This window comes from Calypte anna, chromosome 5A (assembly GCF_003957555.1).
Source record: "Calypte anna isolate BGI_N300 chromosome 5A, bCalAnn1_v1.p, whole genome shotgun sequence".
In the NCBI taxonomy this organism is placed as follows: Eukaryota; Metazoa; Chordata; class Aves; order Apodiformes; family Trochilidae; genus Calypte; species Calypte anna.
The window spans coordinates 2,120,530-2,146,998 of NC_044251.1; the positions used below are offsets into that span (position 1 = coordinate 2,120,530).

General features: G+C 41.7%; 1 protein-coding gene across 2 annotated transcripts in view; it reads left to right on the forward strand.

The window, feature by feature from the left end:
* The first annotated feature begins 8,239 nt into the window (after positions 1-8,239).
* The window catches only part of UBR1 (ubiquitin protein ligase E3 component n-recognin 1), a 74,003-nt gene continuing 55,773 nt past the window's right edge, over positions 8,240-26,469 (forward strand). The window contains exons 1-4 of one of the 2 annotated variants that reach the window (XM_030452068.1): positions 8,240-8,268; positions 8,379-8,487; positions 20,620-20,876; positions 22,984-23,062. In XM_030452068.1, the coding sequence (XP_030307928.1) occupies positions 20,701-20,876; positions 22,984-23,062 (255 nt within the window). In that variant the 5' untranslated portion in view covers positions 8,240-8,268; positions 8,379-8,487; positions 20,620-20,700. Of the gene's footprint in view, positions 8,269-8,378; positions 8,488-8,546; positions 8,699-20,619; positions 20,877-22,983; positions 23,063-26,469 lie in introns of those variants that run through there. The other variant, XM_030452067.1, reaches the window with a different exon arrangement.

Consider the following 26,469-nt stretch of genomic DNA (forward strand, 5'->3'; position numbering starts at 1 on the left):
CGTTGCTGTCAGCACTTTGCTTCCCTAACTGCAGCTGCATTTGCTGTTTGGTTGTTACCATCTCAAGCATGAGTTTAGCTAAAATCCCTGTCACTTTATGTTGCTGTTTTATCTGGTATTTTATGTATTCTCAACATTTCAGAGAGAAGTTTTCTAATTCAGTGTTGCCTGATTCTCATTAACTCTCTTCCCATATAATTTGTTACAGGGCAAAGAGATATAATTTTTGACACTTGTAAAGAAAAACACTTTTCAGATCAGTTACATTTTTTTAATACATGTAAATGTATTTTCAGTTGTTCTTGATAATTTAGCTGTTTAGTGGGATATAATGTATGCTTGCTTTGTTCTGTTTCCTCTGTCTTCCATCTTGCTTGTCTGCTTTCTATTCTCTGCAAAGAACACCTCAAACAACTGCTTTTAAATCAAGTTAGCAATCAATGATCCCTGTAATCTTGGGGGGTAATCTTGAAAACAAGTGTTTACTCAGTTTCTTCCTGGAGCTCTTTCTTTTTGGTTTTGCTCTTGCAGAACTGCCAAGCATCAGCATTTTGTCTCTACTAAAATGTATCTGAATTCCTGAATATCTATTTTGTTCTTACATCTTCTGTTACTTTAATATCCATGGAGATCTTGATGTTGTGTGCCATTTCTGCCCAGGGACTGGTGCCAACTTGTTTTTTCAGAGGTTCCCTGCTTCTTATTTTTTTGGTCTTCCAGCCTATGTGGGTCCAAATCTTTCTTTTTTATATTATGTTGTAGAATAACTCTTTAAATTCTTCTATTCTAAAGCATTGGGTTTCTATTAGCATGCAGTAAAATGAAACCATACTGATTGTTCAGCTAAGAAACATGGCCATGCAAGAGGCTTTTCTCACAAGAGGAGGGACTGCACGCAGCTCTCCTGCTGCTTGAGCATGTTTGTTGTTATCTTGGAATCACAGGCTTGCTTCTCTTGCTCACCAGCATTGGGAGATGAATTATACAATTGCTACTCTTAATGCTAAAACATGAGAAGAGCTCCAGTAATTGCAGTCTAAACCTGTCTGTTGTGCAGGCACCACTGCTGGTTAGTGGTCAGCCAGGCTGTTGGAAGGGTTTGAGTCCAGATCTGCAACACATATGGACAAAACTAAATGAAGCTTTGAATTGTTAAGTGGCTCAATTGCAACATTCACTTTGTCTTATTTTTCCCCCCACCTTTTCCCTAAACCTGTACTAGTGGCAGTAATTTTAAGCGACAGATTTCAAGATGGAAAGTTAAGTCTGCAGTGACTTCATTAAATGATGAGTGGGAGCTACTATAGAAGAGCTACAGTCAGCTACATTCTGAAGATGCAAGAGAAGAACTCTAAGAGTACCTGTGAGCAGGCACAGTGAGAAAAATCTATTGAACATACCTGGAAAAGTCACCTGTGAACTTTATCCCCATACTGATTATAGAGGAACACGGAAGTTTCTTGGAAGCCTGGAGTGGTAAGACCACAGTGGAAGGAATTCAGAACAGAAATACTAGGCAGGCAGTAGGTGGTTAGTAGGTATGCCTGCAAGGCCCAAATAGCTATGGCTATTTGCCTGTTTCCCCAGCCTTGGAAAGGTACAAACGCAGGGAATTGCACAAGGGGACAGGTTTGCAACAGACTGGGAAACTTCCAGCAGCACTTAGGCCAGGTCTGTCACATATCAGCCAAGTGTCTAAACTATGTAATCTTCTGCCAGGGTAGCAAACACAGATTACCCAGAATGGTTAATACTGTGGGGTTGCAAAGTGGTAATATTAGGTCATAGGCTGGACATGATGATTTCAGAGGTCTTTTCCAGCTCCCTGCAGGTCTCCCTGCAGCCTTGTCTCCTCCAGGCTGAACAACCCCAACTCTCTCAGCCAGTCTCCATAGCAGAGGTTCTCCAGCATCCAGATGACCTCCTGAACTGTCATCTCTCAAAGAGACTCGATGCCTCTTTCCATGTCATTCCATGTAATAGGGAAACATCCAATATCCTACTTAAACGAAATTGCCTTTTTATAGCTGTTAAAATAAACTGTGAGTGCTGCAGGGGGTGAAGGTGGGGAGAGTTTATTTGTATTTTATATATACAAATCTACCAAACCTGATCTCTGTGCTGGGAGGAGAGGTGCCTGAGGGACCTCTGTGACAGGGCTGATTCAGGAGAGAAGTCCCCAGCTCTTCCATCACCTGATGGATGTGAATTCTTAAAAGACTGTGGAGAGCTGGTGGTAAGGTGAGGGAGTCACCAAGGCCTCAGAGCTCAGTGAAGCACTAGGGAAGAAAGGAGCAGGAAAAAGGGAGATTAAGTTTCTGGTCCTCCTGACTTTATAGAGTATGGGCAGGAAATGGGAGGGAATTAATGACCACTCTGTCTTCTGCCACTCTTGGATTCCTTGGGGTCCTAAGGACCCTCTCTTTAGGTCTTCATACTGGTACCTAAAATTAGCTTAGTCCACTCAAACCATGACTAGATAGCAGTATAGAAGAAAACTACAAGTGAAATTAGCAAGTCATATAATGAAGGGAAGAATTGCTGCCAAATATATATTTTTGATGCAAAACCCTAAACTCCAGACAACCTAAATGCCACACTAGATTTTGCCAGTATTTAAGTGACAGCATTTTCTGCTTCTTCAAATCTTGAATTAAAATGGGGAATTCAAGAATCACATTCACAAAAACACTGCAACGTTCCAAGATAAATAAAAGTAGATGAAGTTTTCCCTTCCCTGGGTCCACCTTCATCTTCCCTATAGACAGCTGAAACTGTTTTTTACTTTACTCTGAACCACTTGTGTTTTCTTCTTCCTTACACTGATAGGGGAAGCTATTGGAAAGCATCCCATGATTAGAGGGCTGCGGGCACTTCCTGCATCTCCTTTTTCTGTATGAGGACACTATTGCACCAATCTCCATTTATCCCTTTACAACTCACTGGCTTCTTCTTCCATCTAATTGCTTTCCTAGACTTTTTTTCTCAATACTGATGTGGTTTTTTAAGTCATTTGAGGCACTTTTACAAGAGGAATCTAGTAATGTTCTTTTAGGTTGGCTTCTGGTGTTTGCCATTGACACAGGTACGCAGGGGACAGACAGAGAAGACCTTTCCTAAGCAATGGGCTGTGCTTAATCTTTGGGGAAAACATTCCCACACAATATAACCAATCCTGTACCTCTGGGTCTTTTTCTTCCTTGCTTCTTTTCTCCTTAGTCTTAAGGGAGGCTTAGTTTGAATTTTTATATATTTTTCTCTCTCGATAGTGACTGTGACCGTGGTAGTTTGCAATACTGACTGAGTCTGATGTATCCTACTAGTCCCTAGTACTACATTTGGAAGGTTTTGTTCTGCTTTCATGTGCTTGAGAGTTCTCCTTAAATGAAAAGTTCTTTCTGTTTCTGTTTTGGTTGGTTGGTTTTGGGGTGGTTTCTTTTTGTTGTTGTTGTTTTTTGCTTGGCTGGAATTATTTTGTTCTCTTCTTGGAAGTCTCAGGCTCTAGGGTTTTTTTAGAGGGAGTGATCAACAAGGAAGGGGGTAGATGAGAGACATCCTGCATTATTTTCCCAGCATAACTTAGTATTTGGCCCTTTTTCCAGTGGTGCTACTTGGCTAGCTGAGATAATTTGATTCAGAAGATCCAGGGCTGCTTTAAGAGAATGGCATTATTTCAGTTCTTCCAGAGCCTCAGTTATGATGAAGAATGTACAAGAAATGTAGCAGAAATTGGTATATAAGAAATAAGAAATTTTATTTATAGCATATCTTTTGTTGGAGATACAACTTAATACTGAAATCATTGGTGCTTCTTAAGGCCAAATGTACAGAGACATAAAGTGCAATATTCCAGTGCCTTAATGGATGGAAGAACAGACTGTACACATTTTTCCACCATTTCTTCCAACACTGCACAAGAAGAGCAAAAGTAGCTGTGATCGTGCTTGGTCTATTTTCAAACTTTAGGACAGAATGAAAAACAGGGAAATAAAATGCATAAAAACCTCAACCTTTCTTGAGCAATGCAGAAGTGTACAAGTCCACACCTGGTGGAGTTTTTGTGCCTGATTTATACTCTGAATATCTACAAAGCAGCAAATGCTTTGAAATTTGTCCCCCCAGGTTAGAGGCAGCATTTTATCTTCATAAGCAACCTGGATGATGGATTTATCAGCACCCTGATGAAGTTGGCTGATGACACCAAGATGAGTGGAGAGGTTGATGCCCCAGAAGGGAGCCCCACCCTCCAGGATGATTTAGACAGCCTGAAGAGGGGGGCTGACAGGGACCTTGATGTTCAGTGTAGAGAAGTGCAAGGTCTTGAACCAAGGAACACATAACCCAACAGCACAGCTCAGACTGGGATCCACTTGGCCAGACATACCATATAAACAATCATATTAGCAGGGTAGGACCTGATGATCCTTGAGGTCCCTTCCAACCTGATATTCCAAGATTCTTTTTTTCCATCTATTTCTTTGAAAGGCACCTCTCTGCTAGACATCAGTATTGTCTTTTAGTGAAAGGGTTGCTTTTATTGGAGAGCCCCTCTGCTAGACATAAGGCCTTCTGTATGATTAACCTTGAGAATGTGCTTTGAGCTATGGCACTAACGAGATAAGAAAAAAAATTAATTAACTGGTGGTATTGTACAAAGGAGCACAGCATGCAGGAGATAAGGAGATGGAACCACAGGAACAGAAGACGACTGGTTCTGGATGGTGTAAGCTGCCAAGTCGTCAGAAACGAGGAACACAGCAACAGAAGTTCACCAAGAGGGCAAGTGATGAAGAGGAAGAACAGCCACGGGATGAAGTAAACGACCACCAGAGGGACTGTGATTCTGGGAATAACCACTAGATGCCGACAGAGAATGCACAATAGTTTAAACTAATAGGAGGTGTGTTCATCTTAATGATTTCTTAGTATAGGGAGTCTCATGTTAATTAGTTCTTGGAAAAATCATGCATATACAATTCCTTCTGTGTAATAAAAGCTGCCCGAGGTTTTTGTCTTATGGGCCACATATATAGAGGAGGAATCCCCTGTGAGTCCCCATCACTGCTTAATGAAGAATACCCACTTAGCAGTGACAAAATGCTGCTGAGGTGAGCTTTGTTTCACCTTCTTCAGTAGTACAGCATCTGCACAGTTCACACTAACCCTGTAAATACAGCCACGATGGGTGAAAACATCACAGCATGAAACTAACAGCATGACAGTGCTTTCATCTGGCCATAAACTTGAAGTGTTTTTTTCCCCCAGATCCTTACTTGTTAGCAGAAGGAAGAAACCCCTCCTGCAGAATGCCTAACATCGGGTTGGTTTTGGCTGTTCCACGGGGCAACTCTACAGCCAGCTCTGAAAAGGCAACAAGTTTTGGGTTGGCCATAATGGAAGAAGGGTTTGGAAGACCCTGCTGCCGAAGCATGAGGTTCTGCCTGGACCCCCTTGCTTTCCAAGCTCCTCCGGAGGAGTCTGGGAAGATCCAGCCTTAGCCTTCCATTCTAAAGAATAGTTTGGACCCTCGGTTCCGTCAAAGGGCCCGTTTATTAAAGCGCAAGCAGAGGGCTCTGCAGGACGCCTTCTGGGGTTTGGCTGAGAAAGGCAAGTGGCAGTGTCAGCTTCATCTCCGTGCTTCGGAACTCACCTGGTGGGCATTAGTATCAGTTACACCAGTTGCTTTTTCTCCCTGAAGAGCTAGCACAGGGGAGGAAGCCTCTCTCTTTGCTTTCCTATCCTCCTCCAGACCTTTCTTTTACAAAAGGTCTTGAGAATTCTCTGTCTTCTTGGGATGTTCAAACCACCGTGAACTTGTTGCTAGGTCTCCTGAATGTCTACTAGGCTTGGGTTTGGCTTAGAGTTAAACAACTACTTAAAAAGACCTTCCCATTTTCTCTTAAAACTAACTTGACAAATCATTAAGATTCAGCACGACAGCTTGGAGTGGCTCATGTAGAAAGGACAGCTTGTGCATTTTGCAAGGAATATTTGCTGGCAGCAGGACTTGAGCCAAGATCTCCCTGCTGATAGGCTGCCAGTATTCAGGGAAGGTGAGTGGGCTGGGCTGGAGATCCTACTGCATATTGCCCCACAAATCTTCTGCCCCTTCAGATAAAGTCTTTTCTGTGAGGGTGTTGAGACACTGGCCCAGGTTTCCCAGAAAAGCTCTGCCTGGAAGTGTTCAGTACCAGGTTGGATGAGACTTGATGGTCAAGTGAAAGGTGTCCCTGCCTGTGGCAGAGGGTTTGGAACCACATGACCTCTAAAGTCCCTTCCAACCCAAACCATTCTGTGAAGTTAGGTCAAACCTGCCTGTGTCAGCTCTGGGAAGGCCATGGATACTTGGGGTAGACTATGCCACCATGTTCTATGCTGAGAGTACTGAGGAGCCTATCCCAGTGGGAAGGGACTGAGAAGATTTGCAGGAATGTCTCCAACAAAGTATGAAAATGACCCCCTGGATGAGGCAGTGACTTTCTGCATTTGATCAGACTTAAGTAGTGAAAGACTTCTCTTACCTGCAGGATGAAGTTTCACATTAATTGATCTGCTGGTGGTTTGTTCATCTGCCTGCAAATTAGGCAGATGAACAAAACAAGGAAAAGGAAAAGGAAAAGGAATAGGAAAAGGAAAAGGAAAAGGAAAAGGAAAAGGAAAAGGAAAGAGAAAAACGACAGCAACAACAACGAAAAAATCCCAAATGAACAAACTCAGGAGGATCTTAATAATATGTGTAAAAGCCTGAAGAGAGGATGCAGGGATGATGACAGAACCAGGCTTTGTATCAGTAGAGCCCAGTGACATGACATGAGGTTACAGGCACAAATTGAAACACAGAGGATACCCTTGAACATCAGAAAATGCTTTTGTACTGTGAGTGTGACCATGTACTTGAGCAGGTTGGCCTGGGAGATTGTGGAGTCTCCATCCCTGGAGATATTCATACACCATCTGAACACAGTCCTGGGTAACCAGCTCTGGATGTCAGAAGGACTGGGCAGGATAACCTCCAGAGACCTCTTTCCAGCCTCAACCTTTCTGTGTTTCTATGATTCTGTGATATATATACCAATATGCAGCCCAGTGTGCACTATATATGATATATAGTCATACACTGCCTAGTTAATGCATGATTTGCAGATGTCATCCAATTATAAATACCCTTTCAAATGGTTCATTCTGGAACGTGGACTTCAAGGAGTTTGAGGCATTTTTTGAGCTGTGAATGCCTCTCTGTTCCTGGGGAACAGAATGTCCCTTTATTGTGTAGAACATCTTAAATACCTTGAATCTCTGAGGTACACAATGATTCCATCCCAATAGTTCAGCAGCACCCAAAACTAGCACAGCACTTCAACACCTTGTTCCTAAATGGCAGCATTTTCAACAAGAAAATATTAGCTGCTCCCCATGAGATCCCTACTCAAAACATTTATCATGTTTCATATCTGGTCTACTTCCTTCCTTAATTTTTTTAGCATTCTTCCAGGAAGATGCAAGCAAAGTTACGAAGTTGTTGCTAGACAAACATATAAAGTAAGGTCCTATAACGAGCAAGCGGCAATGAAACAGCCATAAAAAGACTTCTTTGTGTAAATGCAGAAGAGAGGAGAACGATAAATGCAAAAAATATTTCTAACTCTCTGTGCTGTTGTTTTTCAGTCTGCTTACTTTACGACCCAAGACATGATACAGGAGTTTTATATCATGGACAGCAAGTACTGCAAATGCTGACAAATCTGCACTGTAGTACCCAAGGGATGTCAGAAGAGTAGCCTGAAGCAGTGTGCCCATTGCTGCTGGCCTGGGAAACAAAGTTACTGAGAAGAGTGTCACCAGTTATTTCTCATTCCATGTTCCTCCCTATCTCAACCCATGGGCAGACTACAGATGTGATCTTGAAGGCTGTGGTCTAAAGTTAATGATTGTAATTAAGTTTGCAACTGTAACGACTGCAAGTAAGTTAATGATTTTGCTCCTGCCTAGCCATGAGGAATAGGCAACCAAAGGGAGTAAATCCACGTAAACACAACCTGAATGTAAAACCTATCCCGAGTGGGAGCTCTGATGAAGCAGTACGAATCAGTGTGCTTGAAAATTACCTAAGCTATTATCCTGCAAGTACCGCAGGGCCCCGAGTGACCACCGGAGAGAGATGTCTGCAGAGAACCTCATCCACCGAACTCTGCAGGGAGAACGAGCCCACGGTTCGCTTGCCGCTCGCCCTGACAGACCCCGGGGAAGCGCTTTGCTTCGGCTTCCCGTGTAGGTCCGGAGGCACTGCCAGTCAGGGCACGGCCTCCTCAGCCCCTCACACCGCTCCTCAGCGGGCCGCGCCAGAACGGCAAAGCCGCCTGACTCCTTATCGCCGACAGCGTCCGCTCCCCCGCCGACCCCGGGACCACACTCGCGGGGACATCCCCCGTCCCAAGCGCCGTGAGCCGCGGAGCATGCGCGCAGTGCAGAGTGCGCCTGTGCGGTGAGGTGAGAGCCGCCCCCGGGGGCGGGATGTGGGCGGGATGTAGGCGGGATGCGGCGCAGCGCAGGGGCGGCTGACGGCGCAGGGCTCTTCCGGGCGGTGACGGCGGCGCCGGCCGCGTCCCTCGCTCTCAAAATGGCGGACGGAGCGGACGAAGGGCCCGGAGCGGGAGCAGAGGGCGGGCGGGCCCCTGCGCAGCCCCAGGAGCAAACCATGGTGAGGCCGCAGCCCGGCGCCTTGGCGCCGTTCCCCCTACCCCCGCTCGGGGGCAGCCTCTGCTGCCTCCCCGCGATACGACCCCGCAGCTCGGTCGGGCTTTTCCGGGCGCCTTGCTGCTGGCCGCCGAGGGAACCGGCGTCCCCGCCCGGGGGGCGGTGTCGTCCGTGGAGGGGCGGGCCTCGCCAGTGTCTGCCCGCTCGTACCGGTGGTGAAGGCACCTGCGGAGGGGTAGCCAGGCATGGCCCGGGGGCTGCGGGGCTGGAGCACCGGGCGATTCTCCCTGTGCCGCCCCGGCGGGATGGGGGCCCGGGGCTGGCGGCCTGCATGGGCCCCGGCCCCAGGAAACCGGAGCTGCCCCAGGCCCGGGAAGCTGCTGTGGGGCGGCCCAGGGGGCAGCGGTTTGTCCCCAGCTCCCCACAGCATCTCTCAACCCCCGGTCTTCATTTGGCCTGTAGGTAATTAAATAAGGTCAGACTTCGTGAAGCTTAAAAGACTGCCTTGCGTCCGTAAAACATCGTGGGGTATACATGTTTTTTACAATTTGGGCTGGCTTCTCCTGTGTTAATTAAAGGTGACTTCACTGTGGAGCAAAAAAGCTGGAATAACGTTGTTGTTCTGCAGTGAATATGTGAATGGAGAGGCAAATAGTGAAGTTTAGAATAGGCATAGACAGTTGTTTATTTGCTAAACAGAGCTGCCTGGGTTTTTTTTTTTCCTCCCTGTGAATTACTTTAATCAGCTGTGGATTTATTATACCTTATTTGGACCAATTTGCTGTTGAATCTGTGTAGAGATAGTGGGTCTGGGTTTTCTGTGCTTTCCCTCACAAGCTTGTGAAGTGATTACTGTGCTGCAATCATTTTGCTAGGGGAATTTAAAAACCAAAGGCTGTCATTTTAAGAAAAGGAATCAGAATATATATCAGAAACAAACATGTATAAGAAGTTAGATGTTATTTTACATTTTCCTGTAACAGCCTATGTGCATGGCCTGGTTTTGAAACCTGACTCTGGATGTTTAGAAGTTGGGCACTGGCAACCCTGTAGAAAAGCTTCTTTTTACATAATGTTACACACCATTAATAGTATTAGGAATATACAGATAGGGAGATTTTTATTCATGGGACTTCTCTTGCAGGTGGCAGTGCTAAGCCATCAACCATTGTTCGTTGTACCTTTCCTCTCAGAACAAGAAGGGTTATCTGCAAATTCTAAGGTTGCAGTCTATGAATACAGAGCCACTGGTAAAATGAAGTCTGTTTCTATGACCCTAACAGGCCTGTGTGTGGATTTTTTTTCTAGACTAGAAACAGTTTGCTTTAAAATAGTGAAAATGTAATTTGATTGTATTACAGTGTCAAAAAATGCAATGTGAGTCAGCCAGATTTTTAAGTTGGAGAGCTGTGTATAGGGTCAGAGCAGTACTGAGAATGATAACTGCAATCAGCAGCAAAGCAACGCGGTCAGTCTTTATTATCTGGGCACATGAGAAATTGAGTTAGCCCAGGCACTGGGTAAAACCAATGATAGTGGTATTGTGAAAAGCATGGGAAAAGATGTTGAAGCGATCCTCACCTGCTCATTGTCAGTGCAGGTCCACTTTGTTTTAATTTTTATGTGGTTTCAACTGGTTTATAGTATCTGTACCAGAATCACCATTTTTTTCAAGAGAGGTGGGGTTGCCACTCAGCTTGCATCGTCTGCCACGTGTCCAAGCAAACTGCTGGGAGTAGGGGGCGAGGGTATTGTGTTAAGGGGGAAGGGGAGCTAGGGGTATGGATCTGGCTGTATTGATGTCAGAGCTATAATCTGGAACCAGTGCATCCAATTTACTGCTGTACTAAAGATGGCCCTAGTTAGGTGGAACAAACACATCCTGACTGACTGGTGTTTTCAGTGTAACAGCTGGTGTCAACATCCATTCACTGTGGTGCTAGCATCAGGAAGTTGAGGGAATCTGGAGCAGAAACAGCTGCCTGACTGAAGTGGGTTTCAGCCTTACTGAACTTGTCAAATCTGTCTCAGTGTTAGCCCAGTCACACTGACTCTTGCTCTCCTTTGTCTGTGGCTTGGGGTGCTGTTGGTTACAGTGCAACACCACATCTGGCTGTGTGCCTTGTAAACCTTCCCATAGTGCTGGGTGCATGATGCAGGATTACCTGAATGGTTCTGCAGGAACCAGCCTGATTCTGGAGTGGATGGTGATGACTCAGGTAATAAAATCTGCATCCAGCCCAACTTAGTGGTTTCTTCTGTGCACTTAACTCCACCTCCTCCAGATTGGATGACTGTAGTTGGATGTACCTGAGTTGGCACTGCTTGAGTTGATTTAGGTCCCATCTTTGCCTGTTTCTTCTCTTTAGTGGCTGTATTGCTTCCTGAGCTGAACTGCCCTGAAAGAGAGGGCTGAATTTAAGCCCCACTGGCACTGACCTAGCAGTAAGCCCCATCTACCAAACTTAAGTTTACTTTCTTTTATTTCCCAACAGCATCTGCAGTTTGCTTGGCTGACTGATGGGTTGGACTTGGCTTGCCTAATAGTTGGCTAGCAGGGGTTGCTGGTGGCCTAATAAAAGCCTGCTTTGCAGGCTGGATCCAGCCCTTTGGTTGTTTGTGCATCTGTATTCTAAACAAATACCAGTTTGACTCCTGCCTGCTTTGGTGGCTGCTATTTGGAATCCATGAGCAGGGTTTAGATATTAAATATTTCAAAAATTTTAACTTATACTAAATCTTCATATTTGGATGCATTTGTGTGCATTTTTGTGAGGAAAAGGCACTTTTTTCAGTCCCAGCTGTTGTTATCAGTCAGTACTCATAAAGAAAAGTATGGATGTAAGTGGGGTAGTGATGTACAAGAAGTGTTATTGGGATATTTTCTTTAAAGGCAGGAAAATAACTTTATTTTGAATTTCACTCTCAGCAAAATATGGTACAGGTGCTTCTGCATTCTAAAGTATTTCAGATCGTGTTTTTTGTTGTTCAGTAATGTTACATAGTTGAGAAAATGCATACAAGGAGCCTTCTGTAACTATCTTGTAATCAAGTAGTAATATGGAGGGGTTATTCATATGCTGGTTATTTCTTGAGATTAATGTCAAACATCTCAGTCAAACATCTTACTTTGGAGTTGTAGTGACTTCTTCCAGTTGTAGTGACTTCTTCCAGTTGTAGTGACTTCTTCCAGTTGTAGTGACTTCTTCCAGTTGTAGTGACTTCTTCCAGTTGTAGTGACTTCTTCAGTTTTAAACCTAACTTCTTCTAAACTCCATTAAGCTCCTTAGACCAGATGATACGTTAATATAATTTTACACTAGTTTATGTTAAGCTAAATCAGTTAAAAATTTCATTTTTGGCTAAGCCAGCGTATCCTGTTGTGTAAATCAGCCCTGAATATTGTATAATTAAAGCCACTCTTTTAGAACAGTGCATTAGCAGGAGAGTGTATGATGTATACTTGCATCAGTGTTGAAAAAGTGGAGTCCATGAAGTTGCAGCAAGTGACTGGAGCATCATCATCATCATCCTGCTTGTCTCCTTATGTATTTAGCACTGTATTGAAGTCCTTTCATTTATAGAGAATCACAGAATTGTTGCAGTTGGAAAAGACCCCTAAAATCACAGTGTCCAACTGTCAGCATTCCCTCCAAATAAATTGAGCAATGTTTTTTCCTTCCTTGTCTGCTTTCATGTTTACTCATATTGTGTTGTAATTTGTGTGGGTTTTGTTAGCGCAGAAGCCAGCAGGGATGGTGAAGGGATCTGGCATTTTTGCTCAAATCCACACAAAGTACACAAATTATGGTTGATGTGTTTCTGACACAATACTGTTACAGGGCTACAAGAGGTGTGTGTTACATACAGGAGGATGTAGCTGCCACAGGATGTTCCTGGTAGTACGCAACTGTTTTAAGTGTTTTTGAGATCCCAGAACAGTGGAGAAGGTAGGGATAAGCAGGTTAGCTTTGGTATATAAGGAAAAGCATTTGGGACATGCAAAGACAGTGCTAGATACAGATAGAACCTAAGTTGTTTTACAAGTTTTCATTATGGGCTTAAGATCCATTGGATATATAGCTAAAATTCATGGCAATTGAAAGATTGTCAGAGGGGATTTTTCTGTTTGATTTTTTTTGTTTTGCTTGGAGTTGTTTTTTTTTTTTTTTTTTTCAAACTATACCAAAATCAATCAATTACTACTTTATAAATATTTGTAAATATTTACACTATAAATATTTACAATAACTATAATTTTGAAGTGTAGACTGGTGCTGACAAATTTGATAGCAGGTCTCTTCTCTCAAGGGCAAGAGATCACAGCACCATGTTAGAGATGAAACCAGGAAAGAATCAAGTCCTTTCCTTTGTTTCTCTAGAAACAAAGTAAAAAGGATCTGTCAAGTGAATAGTCAAAACCTAAAGAAAAAATTCTGAAATCTCACAGCATACTACAAATAACTCTTCATTACTGAAGATTCTGCTCGTTTTTCTAGTTGGTTTTTTTTTCCCCAAAATATGTATTTTGTATGTTTTGTTTCAGTACTTGATACTGAATTCCTGTTTCCCCTAATGTTGATGTGTGAGCTGTACCTTGCTGTCCACCTAACACTGGCTTGACCAAAAAATCTGGAACATGAGAGGTTTTTAGATACCTCAAATACTTGGGAATTCTGGAATGTCTGGCTACTTTGTTGTGTCTGTTGAACCTATTTAGTAGTGTCCTGTTAATTTTGTAGTATATACAGTATCCAAGTAGTAGGCAATATGGGAAAGGTACCTACAGCATAGCAGAGAGAATTAGAAGCCATGATTTCACCTCAGATGCCTCCTGGGGCACTTGTTTACATTCAAGCACTTCCCCCCATGTACTGAAGCTGCACTCTTGTGATTTTGGAGATGAATGTAATTGAGAACTGACACCTGACCTGAGTTTCAAAGAGTCTGAACATCCTGGCTCTGTGTGTTGTTTACCCTGAAGACCTCCTTAGATTTAGCTGTCCAGCTGCCAGAACAGGAGCTGGTGGTGCTACTGCTGGTTACTTTTGCTTTTCTGGTTGTCACTGGTTTGCTCTGGTTCAGCTAAACTGGTAATCAGTGAAGACTGCTGGAATCAAGGTAGATTCTGCTGTCCACAAAGCTTTAATAGTCTGTGTTGTTGTTATGAACCTCATTCCCAGTGGGCAAACACCTGCCTCATTAAAGCATCTTTTAACATTAATTGGCACCCTGGTTTGGCTTAGGGGCCAAAGTTTAAATGAATGTAGAGATCAAACAGTTCTTTTATGTCTTCAGGCCAGAACTGATGTTTTGTTTGGACAATGGACTGTCTTGATGTTCTCCATGTTGTGCCAATAGACAATAACTTTTGAAACCAAACTTGCTTCTCTAAGTGCATTTACTGGCACCCAGAGCAGAGAGGAGTTTGGTACACAGGTGGTTCTCAGCTCTGCTCTACAAGGGAGCTGTGTGAATGATGTGTCACAAAACAGGTGTTTACCAATGGAGTTCTCAACAGCCTCTTTTTAGAGCTTGATGCTCTGCTAAACAAGAGCTAAAACATTGGCTATACATTGTTTGGAGAATGTGACATCATGAGCAGCTACCTAGTGCTTATGGGACCTAAAAACTTGAGTAAGCTTCCATTTTAACTCCCTGAACTGTGCCACTCCTGAGATAGCAAAAATTTATGCTTCTAAAAAAATCCAGTTTGATTTAAGGCAGAGAAGAACAAATATGCTAATTAATTTCCAGTGCTTTTTGAGCCTCCTCTTTGGGGAATACATGTCTTTGAGGTTGAAATAGATTGCCTTGCCTCCTTGTTATTTTTACTAAAAAAAGCATATAGGTGTTCTGCAGTTTAATTTTATTTCCAATGCATTAGAAAATGGATAATTTTAAATGAAAATAAACAGAAGGGCAAGCTGAACTAAAAAGCAGAACCTTACATGAAAATACTAATTCAAGAACCTCTTGAAGTTTACTTTCTAAACAAATTTTAAGTGTTCTGCATACCCACTGAAGAATTCCTGCATGTTTATCCTTTTTAATTGTTTTGGTTTGGGGTTTTTTGGATTCTGGTTTTTGCTTTGCTTTGGTTTTTTTATGGTTGCTCATTGGATAGACAGTATCACCGTAACATTTTTCTGGGGTATTTTGCACCACTAATCTCTGTTTAACTAGTAACAGCTTCCATGCATTAAAGGTGCCTTTTGCATTTGATATTTTTGTTGAATGAAACCTGCTTGAACTCAGTATGTCCCCAGCACTGTTGTTTTTTACTTTTGGAATTCTACTTGTACCAGCTGTCTTGCTAGGCAGCTGGTATTCCCATCTCATTCTTTACTACTCCTTTGAAGTGAAATACTGGACCAGCTATAGGTTTTAGTTTGTGCTGCTATCAATGTCTACTCCTTCACAATTTGTTAGTTAATGTTTGTAGATATTGATACTCATTTTCACAGATTACATTAATTTGTATTTCTAAAAGTATAGTCTTGAAATACATGCAGTCACTTTTGCACTAAAATATCAATGTGTCAATCAGTGAAGTTAAATTAGTGCTGCTTTTTAAAGTATTACTTAATGCAAACTATAAGTTTGAAAAGGCTTTCTTTAGAATTCAGACAGAACTGTGCTTGTAAAATTGATGGAAATCAAAAACTGTCATGGATGTGATGCCTACTGAATGTACATAAGAGCATTGTTGCAATAATAACAAACGTTGTCATAGTGGTGAGAAATCTCATTTGATGGTTTGATGGTGTAAAGTGAATTGAAAGAGTTTGTTCTGAACTTTTTTTCTCTTTTTTCCTTGTATACTTACCTGTCATTCCTGTGATTATTTGCAGTATTCACAAATGAATGCATTTGTGAATGAAAAAATAGCATATGGATGTACTGGATATATCAATGACAGTTCTGTTGCCCTTATAGCATTATTTTTAGGCAAATGTAAATCATCTTCTGACCTTTTCTAACATGTTGTTTCTTTAAAGTGTTTGGAAAAAGCCTACAAACTATCCTTTTAGATGTTGAAGAAAGCCATGTGTTTGGTTGGAATTGACTTCTGGAAAGATCTCTATGCTTACACGTGTAGAAGTACTGGTAGTTTGCTCCCACAGAGGAGGAGCTAACTTAGAATCATAGAATCATAGAATTAGCCGGGTTGGAAGGGACCTCAGAGATCATCTAGTCCAACCCTTGACCCACCGGAGCAGTTGCTAGACCATGGCACTGAGTGCCACATCCAGTCTTTTTTTAAATGTTTTTTTAAATGTTAAACTTGTATGTTTCCATACAAGATAAGAGGTTATCTCTTAGTGGGTTTTCTCAAGTGTTGCTGTAAATTATTCTTCTGCAGTTGTATTTTTCTGAAAAGCCATTAAAGATTACAGGTAACTGCTTATTATATACAGAACAAATCAAATGTATTGGACAGAGTGTATGCTGTCTCTGCACTTGACAAAGCTGCTTATATCTGAGAAACATAGGTTTACAACTCCTCCTGCTTCCTTTCACCTCCCTTTTTCATGTAGTTCAAGAATTCTTGTCATCTTTGAAAAAGGAGAAAGTGAAAGGAATGTATCATTAAAGGAGGAAAAGAGGGAGGGCTGTAGAAGTTTAGAAATATAAAGTATAAAAGTAGAGGAGACAATGTGTGTCTCTGATTAGTGTTGGTTCCCAAATGTGACCTTTGCCTGCTGTTCACAGCACCTGGGAATGCTCACTCACCTGGTCTGGATGTTGCTCCTTCCACAGGAAGGATGGGGATGTGCTGCTGCCAGGGTTACTCTCACTCTGGTAGCTCCTTCTGGTCATTGTGGTGGTGGTTTTATTTGTGGGCCTTCCTTGTGTATGTCCATGTGATCAGTGTGATGGCATGGCTGATTTTTCAGGTAACTTTTAATAAAAATTCCCCAAAAGCCCACCAAAAAGCACTTTACTAAGGTTGCTAGTCCAGATATTTAACAGTTGAGAAATTTCAGCATTTATATTTGAGAGGGAGCTTTAATTACTCTGACTGCATGTGGAAGCAGCTTTCAGTTTGCACCCCAAAAATATTTTGCAGTGGAATAGTGTCAATTTTAGAGGAATGTTTTCAGGCCTGCTTCCTCTGCTCTCCTCTGTTAGATGGGGGCTGTGGGCTCTGGTGAGTAGGGTCTGAGCACTGTGGAGAGCTGACTAATAGTATTTTAGTTACATGATTGTTCTTATCTTAATCCTGCTGTATCATGATCTCTGCCTGTTTCAATATGTTGTTTCAAATTCATTTTTCAGTGGAATCAAATTTGGAAATGACTTTTCTGCAGAGCTTACTTATAGCAGGAATTAGAAGATTAATAGAAATCAAGAAATAGGATTTTTCCTTGTAAACACATTTGAATCACAAGATGATTGAAGGTGGAAGGGACCTCTGGAGGTCAAACAACCTTCTCAAAGCAGGGTCAGCCAGAGGAGGTTGTCCAGAACCATCTCAGGCTTCATCACTACTTGAAGCTGTATTACACAGCTCTTGGGCATTTCTAGATTAATAATCTAGGTAAAAGAAAAGCTAACAATTTATTCATTCATATGGTTTTCATATCTGTAGTAACTGAGCACTTGACAGGTATGATGTCCTCAGGTAAAGGAATGAATGAGAGGGAAGGTGGGATCAATGTGTTAATCAGAGAGACCTGAATTTCAGGATGTGTGCTCAAAGGGACCAGTTGGCATTGGATAGTCAATCTTAACTTAAAGGTGTGCTTTATTTGGCATCTTCTGTATATTTGGTAGTTTTGTATTTAATTTCATGCACTTGAACATAGTATACTGAGCAGATTTTTATGTGAGTAAATTGCTTCTCTTGTGAGACACGGAGGGTATGGGATAAGTATGAAGTTTAGCCTGGTGCAGCTTTTAGAAGTAATCCAAAGAATATTCCTGTTTGTCTTGTGAATATAATGGAAATTTCCTGGGTGATTATAGGCCAAGGATATAATTTAGTGTGTTTGTGAGAAGGCAGCCAGCCTGCTTGAGAGAGTTACCCCTTTCTTTCTTCCTTGTTCACTGCTTCTTGTCCTTGCCTCTCTGGACAGTATTTAAATAGAATTAAAAGCTTTGCACAAGAACACTTGAAATGCTGTGAGTTAGGCTGTGTGAGAACCCATTCTACACTTCTGGCAGATTTTCAGGAAAGTTTAGCTCTGTATTTCTTGACGTGCTCTGTTCCAGAAGGCAGAAGCTAAAGTTACACTGTCTCCTGGGAACAGGGCTTATTAAGATGGAAGAGTCACAGGCTGGGATTCTCTTGTGTTTTGGAAAGAGAACATGCTAAGGGGTCACCCAGCACACCCAAATGTGAACAAATACAGAAACCAAATTGAGAGGGGAACATGTTTGCAGATCTGGCTTTCAGAGTACTGGGATTACAGTGCTTTGGACTGCATGTGTTCTAGATTAATTTGTTTTTTTTGACAACTGTACTAATCAGGGTAGTAAACTAGGGAGCCTATGGATCTATTATTAATTCCCTTACCTCTCTCAGTTTTGGGGGCCAGTCCATTGATTAAGGTTTTGTTTTAAATCAAAAATAAGCATTTTTTTGCCTTTTACATAACATGATGTGCATTTTCATCCTTTCAGAAAATTTGAATAGTCTGCTAGTTTAAGATCACAATCCAGTCTCTGGTGGTTGCTTTGCTTACTCTTTGTTTGTTGGTCTAGGGGAAATTCCCTTTAGGAATATTTGTGAAGCTATGTATAATCTTTTTTTCTACCAAAATAAATTTTTGGGTGTAAATCAAGGTTATGTATGAAAGGAGGTTGTCCTTAGGAGCTTTGATGGGTGAATTTGTAATCTGATTTGCAATAAGGATAAACAAAAGGTATTTCTAAATATCAAAAATAATGTGAAAGAGTGTATTCAGACTTGAAGGACAGTAGAATTATTGAGAGCATTCAGAGAACTAGAGTAGTTGTAAGTGAAATTAGGGGCTTAAATTATGAAGATTAAGAACCTCAAGCCAAAAAAAAGTACTTTTAAAAATTGTCATATAAATATGAAATTACCCTATTAGCCTGCTTTTCCAAGGACATTAAACTGATATAATCAGTTGGGCATCTTTCTGGAAATGTGATGGAACAACTCATTCTTGGTGCTGTCGCTTATCAAGGACAAGAGGCTTATCAGGAGCAGTCAACATGGCTTTACCAAAGTGAAGTCCTCTCTGACCAACCTGACAGCCTTCTATGAGGATGTAACCGGGTGGGTGGGTGATGGCAGAGCAGCAGATGGAGTCTGTCTTGATTTCAGGAAGGGATTTGACACTGTCTCCCACAGCACCCTTGGAGCTAAACTGGAGAAGTGTGGCCTGGATGATGGGGCAGTGAGGTGGATCAGGAGCTGCTTGAAGGATAGAAGCCAGAGAGTTGTGGTTATGGGATGGAGTCCAGTTGGAAGTCTGTTTCTAGTGGAGTCCCTCAAGGGTCAGTACTGGGACCAGTACTATTCAATATATTTACTGATGACCTGGATGAGGGACTAGAGTGTACTACCTGCAAGTCTGATGACACAAAACTGGGAGGAGTGGCTGACACCCCAGAAGGCTGTGCTGCCATTCAGAGGGACCTGGACAGAGTGGAGAGTTGGGCAGGGAGAAATTTAATGTATTACAACAGGGGCAAGAGTAAAGTCTGACATCTGGGGAAGAAGAACCCCAGGTACCAGTACAGACTGAGCTGTTGGAGAGCAGCACAGGGGAAAGGGAGCTGGGGGTGCTGGTGGATGGAAGGATGACCCTGAGCCAGCAATGTGTCCTTGTGGCCAAGAAGGCCAATGGCACCTGGGGTGTGTTAGAAGGGGGTGGTTAGTAGGCTGAGAGAGGTTTTCCTCCCCCTCTGCTCTGCCCTGGTGAGGCCACTTCTGGAATATTGTGTCCAGTTCTGGGCCCCTCAGTTCCAGAAGGACAGGGAACAGCTTGAGAGAGTCCCGTGCAGAACGACCAAGATGATGAAGGGAGTGGAACATCTCCCTGATGAGGAAAGGCTGAGGGAGCTGGGGCTCTGCAGCTTGGAGAAGAGGAGAATGAGGGGTGAGCTCATCAGTGTTTATAAATATGTAAGGGGTGAGTGCCAGGAGGACAGAGTAAAGCTTTTCTCAGGGGTGACCAACAACAGGACAAGGGGCAGTGGTTATAAACTGGAGCATAGGGGGTTCCATATAAATATTAGGAAGAATTTTTTCAGTGTGAGGGTGACAGAGCCCTGGCACAGGCTGCCCAGGGAGGTTGTGGAGTTTCCTTCCCTGGAGACATTCCAAGCCCACCTGGATGGGTTCCTGTGTGACCTGCTGTAGGTGACCCTGCTCTGGTAGGGGGGGTTGGACTCTGATCTTTCGAGGTCCCTTCCAGCCCCTAACTTTCTTTGAAACTATTGAACCCTGATGACTAGTTTCAACATGATTTTACTGAAGAGTAACAATTCAAAAACCATTAGTTTGCTGCACATTTTGTGACTATTAGCAGGCTGAAGAATGACCCCAAAACTTATTTCCCAGCTCAGACAGTGAAACCCTCTGCTGTTGCTGCTGCTCTTTCCATTTGTCATCAGACATCAGGATTGTATATTTTCTGGCCTCCTGGCAAACATGCAGGTGAAGATTTGTCAGTGCATGTGTTGCTCTGCAGTAGCATAACTCTTGCCAACTCTTCCCTTAGTGTATTTTAGTAGAAGTTTTCAAGGGAACAGAGGTTACTGTGATGGGTGCTGAGAGGAAAATAACAGATTCTTGGGGAACCAAATTTTCTTGGGTTTTATTGCACACAGAACAGACTTCTGATGTGGAAAAAAGTTTTGGATTCACAAAAGTAGTGCATAATGCTGTTTTCTTTGAATTTATTTACTCATTTATGTTTATCCATGGGTGTGCTTTTCTTGCAGTGGTGTGATGAAAGATTCAACTTCCAAGCTACATTTTTACAATGCTTGGCAAAAAATGTGCCAAATATTTACTCAGCTGAAATGGACCCTCTGCTGGAGAAACAAGAAGAGATGGTCCAGGCAGCAATATTATACCCCCTGGAATGTTATTTGTTTGGGGAAGACCCAGATATGTTCCTGGAGAAGCTACAACAGAGTGGAACCTCCCAGCTCTGTGGGAAAGTCTTCAAAGGAGGGGAGACAACATATTCCTGCAGGTAAGGCTGTAAGGATTCCATCAGGAATATTCCCATGTGAGTGAATGCAGCAAAGTGGTTTAATAAAGGTAGTTGCCTGCTACTGCTAACCAGTCATTACTTGTGTATTGGTAGGTCTTAGCTTAAGTGACAGTGGCATTTTCTTCATGTTTCAAACCAATTTAGACTGAGGAAAACTGCGTATGAAAAGCAGGCTCTGGCAGAGAAATGGGGAAGGAAATAGAAAAAATATTGGAGGTACTGAGGGCCATTGATTAAAAAGATGGGATGACAGGGCACAATATGGGGTCTGTAGCTGAAGTATGAGAGAACAGGCATAAATGTCTGAACTGTATGATATTCACTATTTTCAAAGTCTGCAACAGACATTTCTGTGCATTATCAGTGTTTTGCTTAAGCAAAAGCTGTGTGACCAGTGTTAATTTTTCACCTTTGCTCTCATTCTGGAGTATCCTAAAGATGTCAGGCCATTGATTTTATATAATTTCTTTTATTGATTCATGTGAATGCAAACCTATTAATTAACAGTATGAATAATAATATACTAAGATTAGAAAGCTCAAGGTCTTTGAGATAGATGTAAAGATTGCATTAGTATTCATTAGTGTAACTATGATGCTGTTATAGTTTGTTGCTGTTTTCAATTTCTTTTAAAATTCTAGAAAATTTCATTAGAAATACCACAAGTGTATTTTTAAGGTGAAGAATATTATTTTGCCTAAAAAATCCAGCCCTTAGAATTTTGTAAAATGTCAAAATGAAATATCTGTGTAAAATTCATGTTTAGAATTTACACTGTAAAGTTGTAATTAATCTCATACTATTCAGCTTTCTCTATGAATAGAGAATTTGTCTTTTGTATGAAAGGAGAGTGGTCTCTGAAGAAGTTCTGAGGTGTTTGCTATGAAGTATATAGTGAATGTGACATGGAATTGTACAAAGGAAAAGCATGGTCATGGCAGATAAGTGCTGCTGTAATAGGGATAATTTTGTTCCTACCTCTGCAAAGTTCTTGTATGACAGCAGGCAAAAAATCCAGGTTTTTTTTGTTTGTTTTTTTTGGTGTTTTGGTGGGGTTTTTTTGGGTTTTTTTTTTGTTTGTTTGGTTTGGTTTTTTAGTTCCTGTCTTTCAGAAAGGTACTACTGTGCATCCTACTGCAGCTGATGCTAAGGGCTTCTAAAATGCTAAGAATGATAGTCTAAAGTATTAATATCTAAATGTCTTGAAATGGGCATTCAGATTTAGTAGGCAATTCTGAATTAATTTGTTTTAAATCACCTTGCAGTTGATTTCTGTTAATGAATTAATGTTAGTGAAGTATTAAATTATTGTAGTAATTGTCACCTAAAGGTTTGAGAGGAAATTAATTCTGTAATCTACTGCACTTTTAATTGTATCATAAAGGAGACTTGAACTAGATGTTGAATAATGGCATAAAAAAAACCCAAACTTGATATGTTGTTATTAAACATCTGTCATCCGTATTTTCCATACAATAAAACTTCATTTAAAGCATAAACAGTGACAAAGTTTTACAGAAAACTGGCTATATAAAAAAGCATCTATTTGTGGAGCTTAATCAAAATGAAATTAGATTGCCCATGAGAGTCATTCTGGATTTTCAGGTGTTTGAGTGAATGACTGAAACTGTTGAAATGAAATTTCAAAGTATGCAGTCTTTGGCTTATTTCATACAGGAACTCTCTTTAGATTATAGCTTCTTTTTAAAGGTTAGAGAAGTTTTAAAAGTTAGAAGCAAAGGTTTTATTAGCAAACTGGCTGCAGTTGTTGGAAAAAATAATCAAGTTTAGTTCAGAGTCATCATGGTTTTTAATAGGTGCTTATTAGCAAAACCAGAAATATGTTAGCAACACATTTTGGAAGTGGAAATCAAGCAGGATAGAATCTGATATAACAGGTTTGAGTACATGGTTCAAGCCTAGCAAGGTTGGCTTTCATTTTTTCTATGACATAGAGTAGCCAATTTTTATAACTTGAATATGGTTTTGGTTTTGGGTTTTTTTTTTCCAGAGCAATATTTTCTTTGTGCATGAATATTCCATGTGTTTGCTTTAGAAAGGTTTCCACTTAGTATTTTTGTTGCAGAGACTGTGCAGTTGATCCAACTTGTGTACTCTGTATGGACTGCTTCCAGAACAGCATCCACAAGAATCACCGGTACAAGGTAGAAAAACCTTATATTAAGAAATCATACTGTTAACTTGAGAATATATTTTTTGAGGATATAATAAACTGCATATAAGTATTAGTAGGTTTTAATTTAAAAAAACACCTGCTATTTACTAATAAGTTAATTATCTCTCATGTTTCTTACTAAATAAAGCCTATTTTAAGAACAGTGACTTTCTACTTGAAGAATCAGAGGGTGAGAATGTGTTCCTGAATGGATATGTTTTTATTCTGTTTGGCAGTATCACAGATGTGAAAAAATGAGCAAAAAAATGATTGAATATGTCAGTCCTGTCCTGACTCCCTGTTAGTACTGTTTGTATATATACTGTGCCTGTATGAGGGCCATTACCTTGGTACTTATATTAACAAATGTTAATAACCATCATTTTTTTAATTGAGGACATGGGATTCAAATGTAAGTTTACAACAATTTAAAGGTATTTCTATTACAGTCTCTGCCCCTTGCCACTGTTCTTGCCTGGACTTAAGCCTTGCAGCCCCTTTGGGGTGTACCTGCTCCAAGTGGAGCCTTATCTATGAGCCACAGTCTCTCCAGGGGTGTACCTGCTGATACTTGGGCTTATGCAGAGCCACAGTTGCTGTGAGGTAACCTCTTCCAGCACGGCCTTCTCCATGGCCCACAGTGTCTTCAGAGCCATACCTGCCCCAGCATCACCTTGCCCACAGCCACAGTCCCTCCAGAATGAAGCTGCTCCAACATGGCCTTACTGATAGCTTCAGTCCCTCCAGGGGTGGATCTGCTCTGTCATGGGCTTATCCATGGCCCCACTCTTTGGGGTGCTTCAGCATGACCTCATGCACAGTCACTGATGCTTCAGGGTGTACCTGCTGGAGCAAGGACTTATCCATAGCCACAGATGCTTTGAGGTCCACCTTCCCCAGTGTGGAATAATCCTTGGCCACAGTCCCTTCAGAGGTATCCATGCTGTGGCACAGACATAACCACGGCCACAGATGTTTGGGGTGTTCTGCTCCCTGATGGACTCATCCACAGGTGACAGTCCCCTCGACTCAAACTGAAAGTGGAGTTCCAGCCTGTCCAGTGCAGCAGCACAGAAACAGGAGGAATGCCCTGGCCATCTGCCAGCCCAGGCACATCACCACTGCTGTTATCAAAATGTTCCCAGGCACAGCAGAGCAAGGTGATAAGCAGTGCAGTGAGCAGCAAAAGCAAAAAGCAGCCACTAAAAAGCACAAGACTGCAGTTTACAGTAAGGCAAGAAAGTCCCATGGCAAGCACAGGAGCATTCCAATTCATAGCTGAACAGCAGCACCAGTTATAAATTCATTCTAGCACGTTCCATTAAATCTGTTGTTATCTCAAATCCTTCCAGCCCCACATAGGGTGCCAAAAAAGAATGTTGTGCTTTAACCCCAGCTGGCACCCAAGCCCCACACAGTTGACTGCTCACTCCCCCTGGGTGGGATGGGAGAATCAGAAGGGTAAAAGTGAGAGAACTCATGGGTTGAGATAAAGACAGATTGATAGGTAAAGCAAAAGCCATGTGTGCAAGCAAAGCCACACAAGGAATTAATTCACTGCTTCCCACCAGCAGGCAGGTGCTCAGCCATCTCCAGGACAGCAGGGCTTCATCCTGCACAATTGTTACCTGGGAAGACAAATGCCATCACTCCAAACAAGTCCTCCTGCCTCTCCCAGCTTTATATGCTGAGTGTGATGTCACATGCTTTGGAATATTCCTTTTTTTCAGCTGGGGTCAGCTCTCCCATCTGTGTCCCCTCCCAACTTCTTGTTGCACTCTCAGCCAGCTCACTGGTGAGGTCGTGTGAGTAGCAGAAAAGGCCTTGACATTCTGTGAGCACTGCTCAGCAACCACAAAAACAGGACTGCATTATCAACACTGTTTCAGCACAAATCCAAAACTCAGCTCTATGGTAGCTGCTATGAAGAAAACCCAGCCAAAACCAGCACAAGGTTGCTTTAGAACACATCATCTCTTTCTCATATGCTTCCGATTCTCTTTGAGCCAAATCTGTGTTTTCTTTGAGAGATTCCCATGCTCTAATTATTGGATTAGGATCTTTTTAGTAGTTCTTAGCTAACTCACTGCATAAACTCTCATGTGCTGTTTCACAGAATCACTGAAAATCAGAGGTTGGAAGGAACCTTGAGAGACCACGAAGTCCAACCCCCTGCCAGGGCAGAATGAACTAGTGTAGGTCACACTAGGCCCCCTTTCTAGCTTGCTCTGTTCAGTGAGAACTCAGTAATTTCAGCAGCCTTGGAAGTAGAAATGGAAAACAATATATTAAAAGCCATTATAAAGGTGGTCTGACTGCTGCAACAGGCAAGAAAATGTACAGAAAAAATATATATTCAATGTAATTATCTTTCACAACCAAAAAGTGGGCTAGATTTTTTTTTTTTTTTTGGTGGCTATTCCTTATGTTCATTAACATGACATCCATTGAGGAGACTTCTTATTTGTATTATTATCTGATTAACTAGGTATGTTTTGATGAGAGGCAGTTTGGGAAGAGGTCCTAGCAATCTCAAAATAACCTGGGGCCAAAATATATTCTTCCCCTCTGTGTAAGTCTTCTAAACTGATCTGAAAATGCATTGTAACTATTGATTCAAAGACATGTAGACCTACTTGTGTAATGCAAATACAACTTTCATATATACACTCATGCTAAGAGTTTAGAGACTATAATGATTACAGAGCAAGTTGAAATCACAGCTGAGCTGAGCAACTGATGTCCTTTGTTTTGCAGTAACTTCTTGAGGCAAAAGACCAGCTGTGGAAATAGTGAGATGGGAGCACCTTTGCTGTATTTCCATTTTAAAGATACAATCTAAAGAATTGCATCTCTTAAAAGAGATTCATAGACTGATTTAGGTTTGAAGGGACCTAAGGAGGTCATCCTGTCCAACCTCCTTCTTGAAGCACCTCTAATTAGATTAGGCTATTTTAAAATGTTTCAAGTAAATACATTTTTTAAGGTCTGTATTGGGACACTCATTTGTTTTAGGATCAGAGATTTTAAGGTTTGTATGAATTTATGCCAAAATGAGGGATCAACATTTGTACATCTCTGAAAGCATAGTGCAAAGTTGAAATTGCAAGAAGTATTGGGATGCTGCTGATGATTTGTTTCCTTTGGTTAGAAGTGGAGGAACTACTAGATGTCTATTTAATATACATATACTCTTGTTTAGGTTATTTTCAGACTTTTACCAAGTAACTTGTAAAGACAGCATTAAGCACCTTGGCTATAATTTTGCTAATAGAACCAGAAATCAATACTTTGCCATTTATGAAGTGGTTCTGCATCAGTCATAGGCCTTCCAACTCCTTTCTAGGTAAATTTGTTTTAAAAAAAAATAATTCATCCTTTATTTTCTTCTCAAAA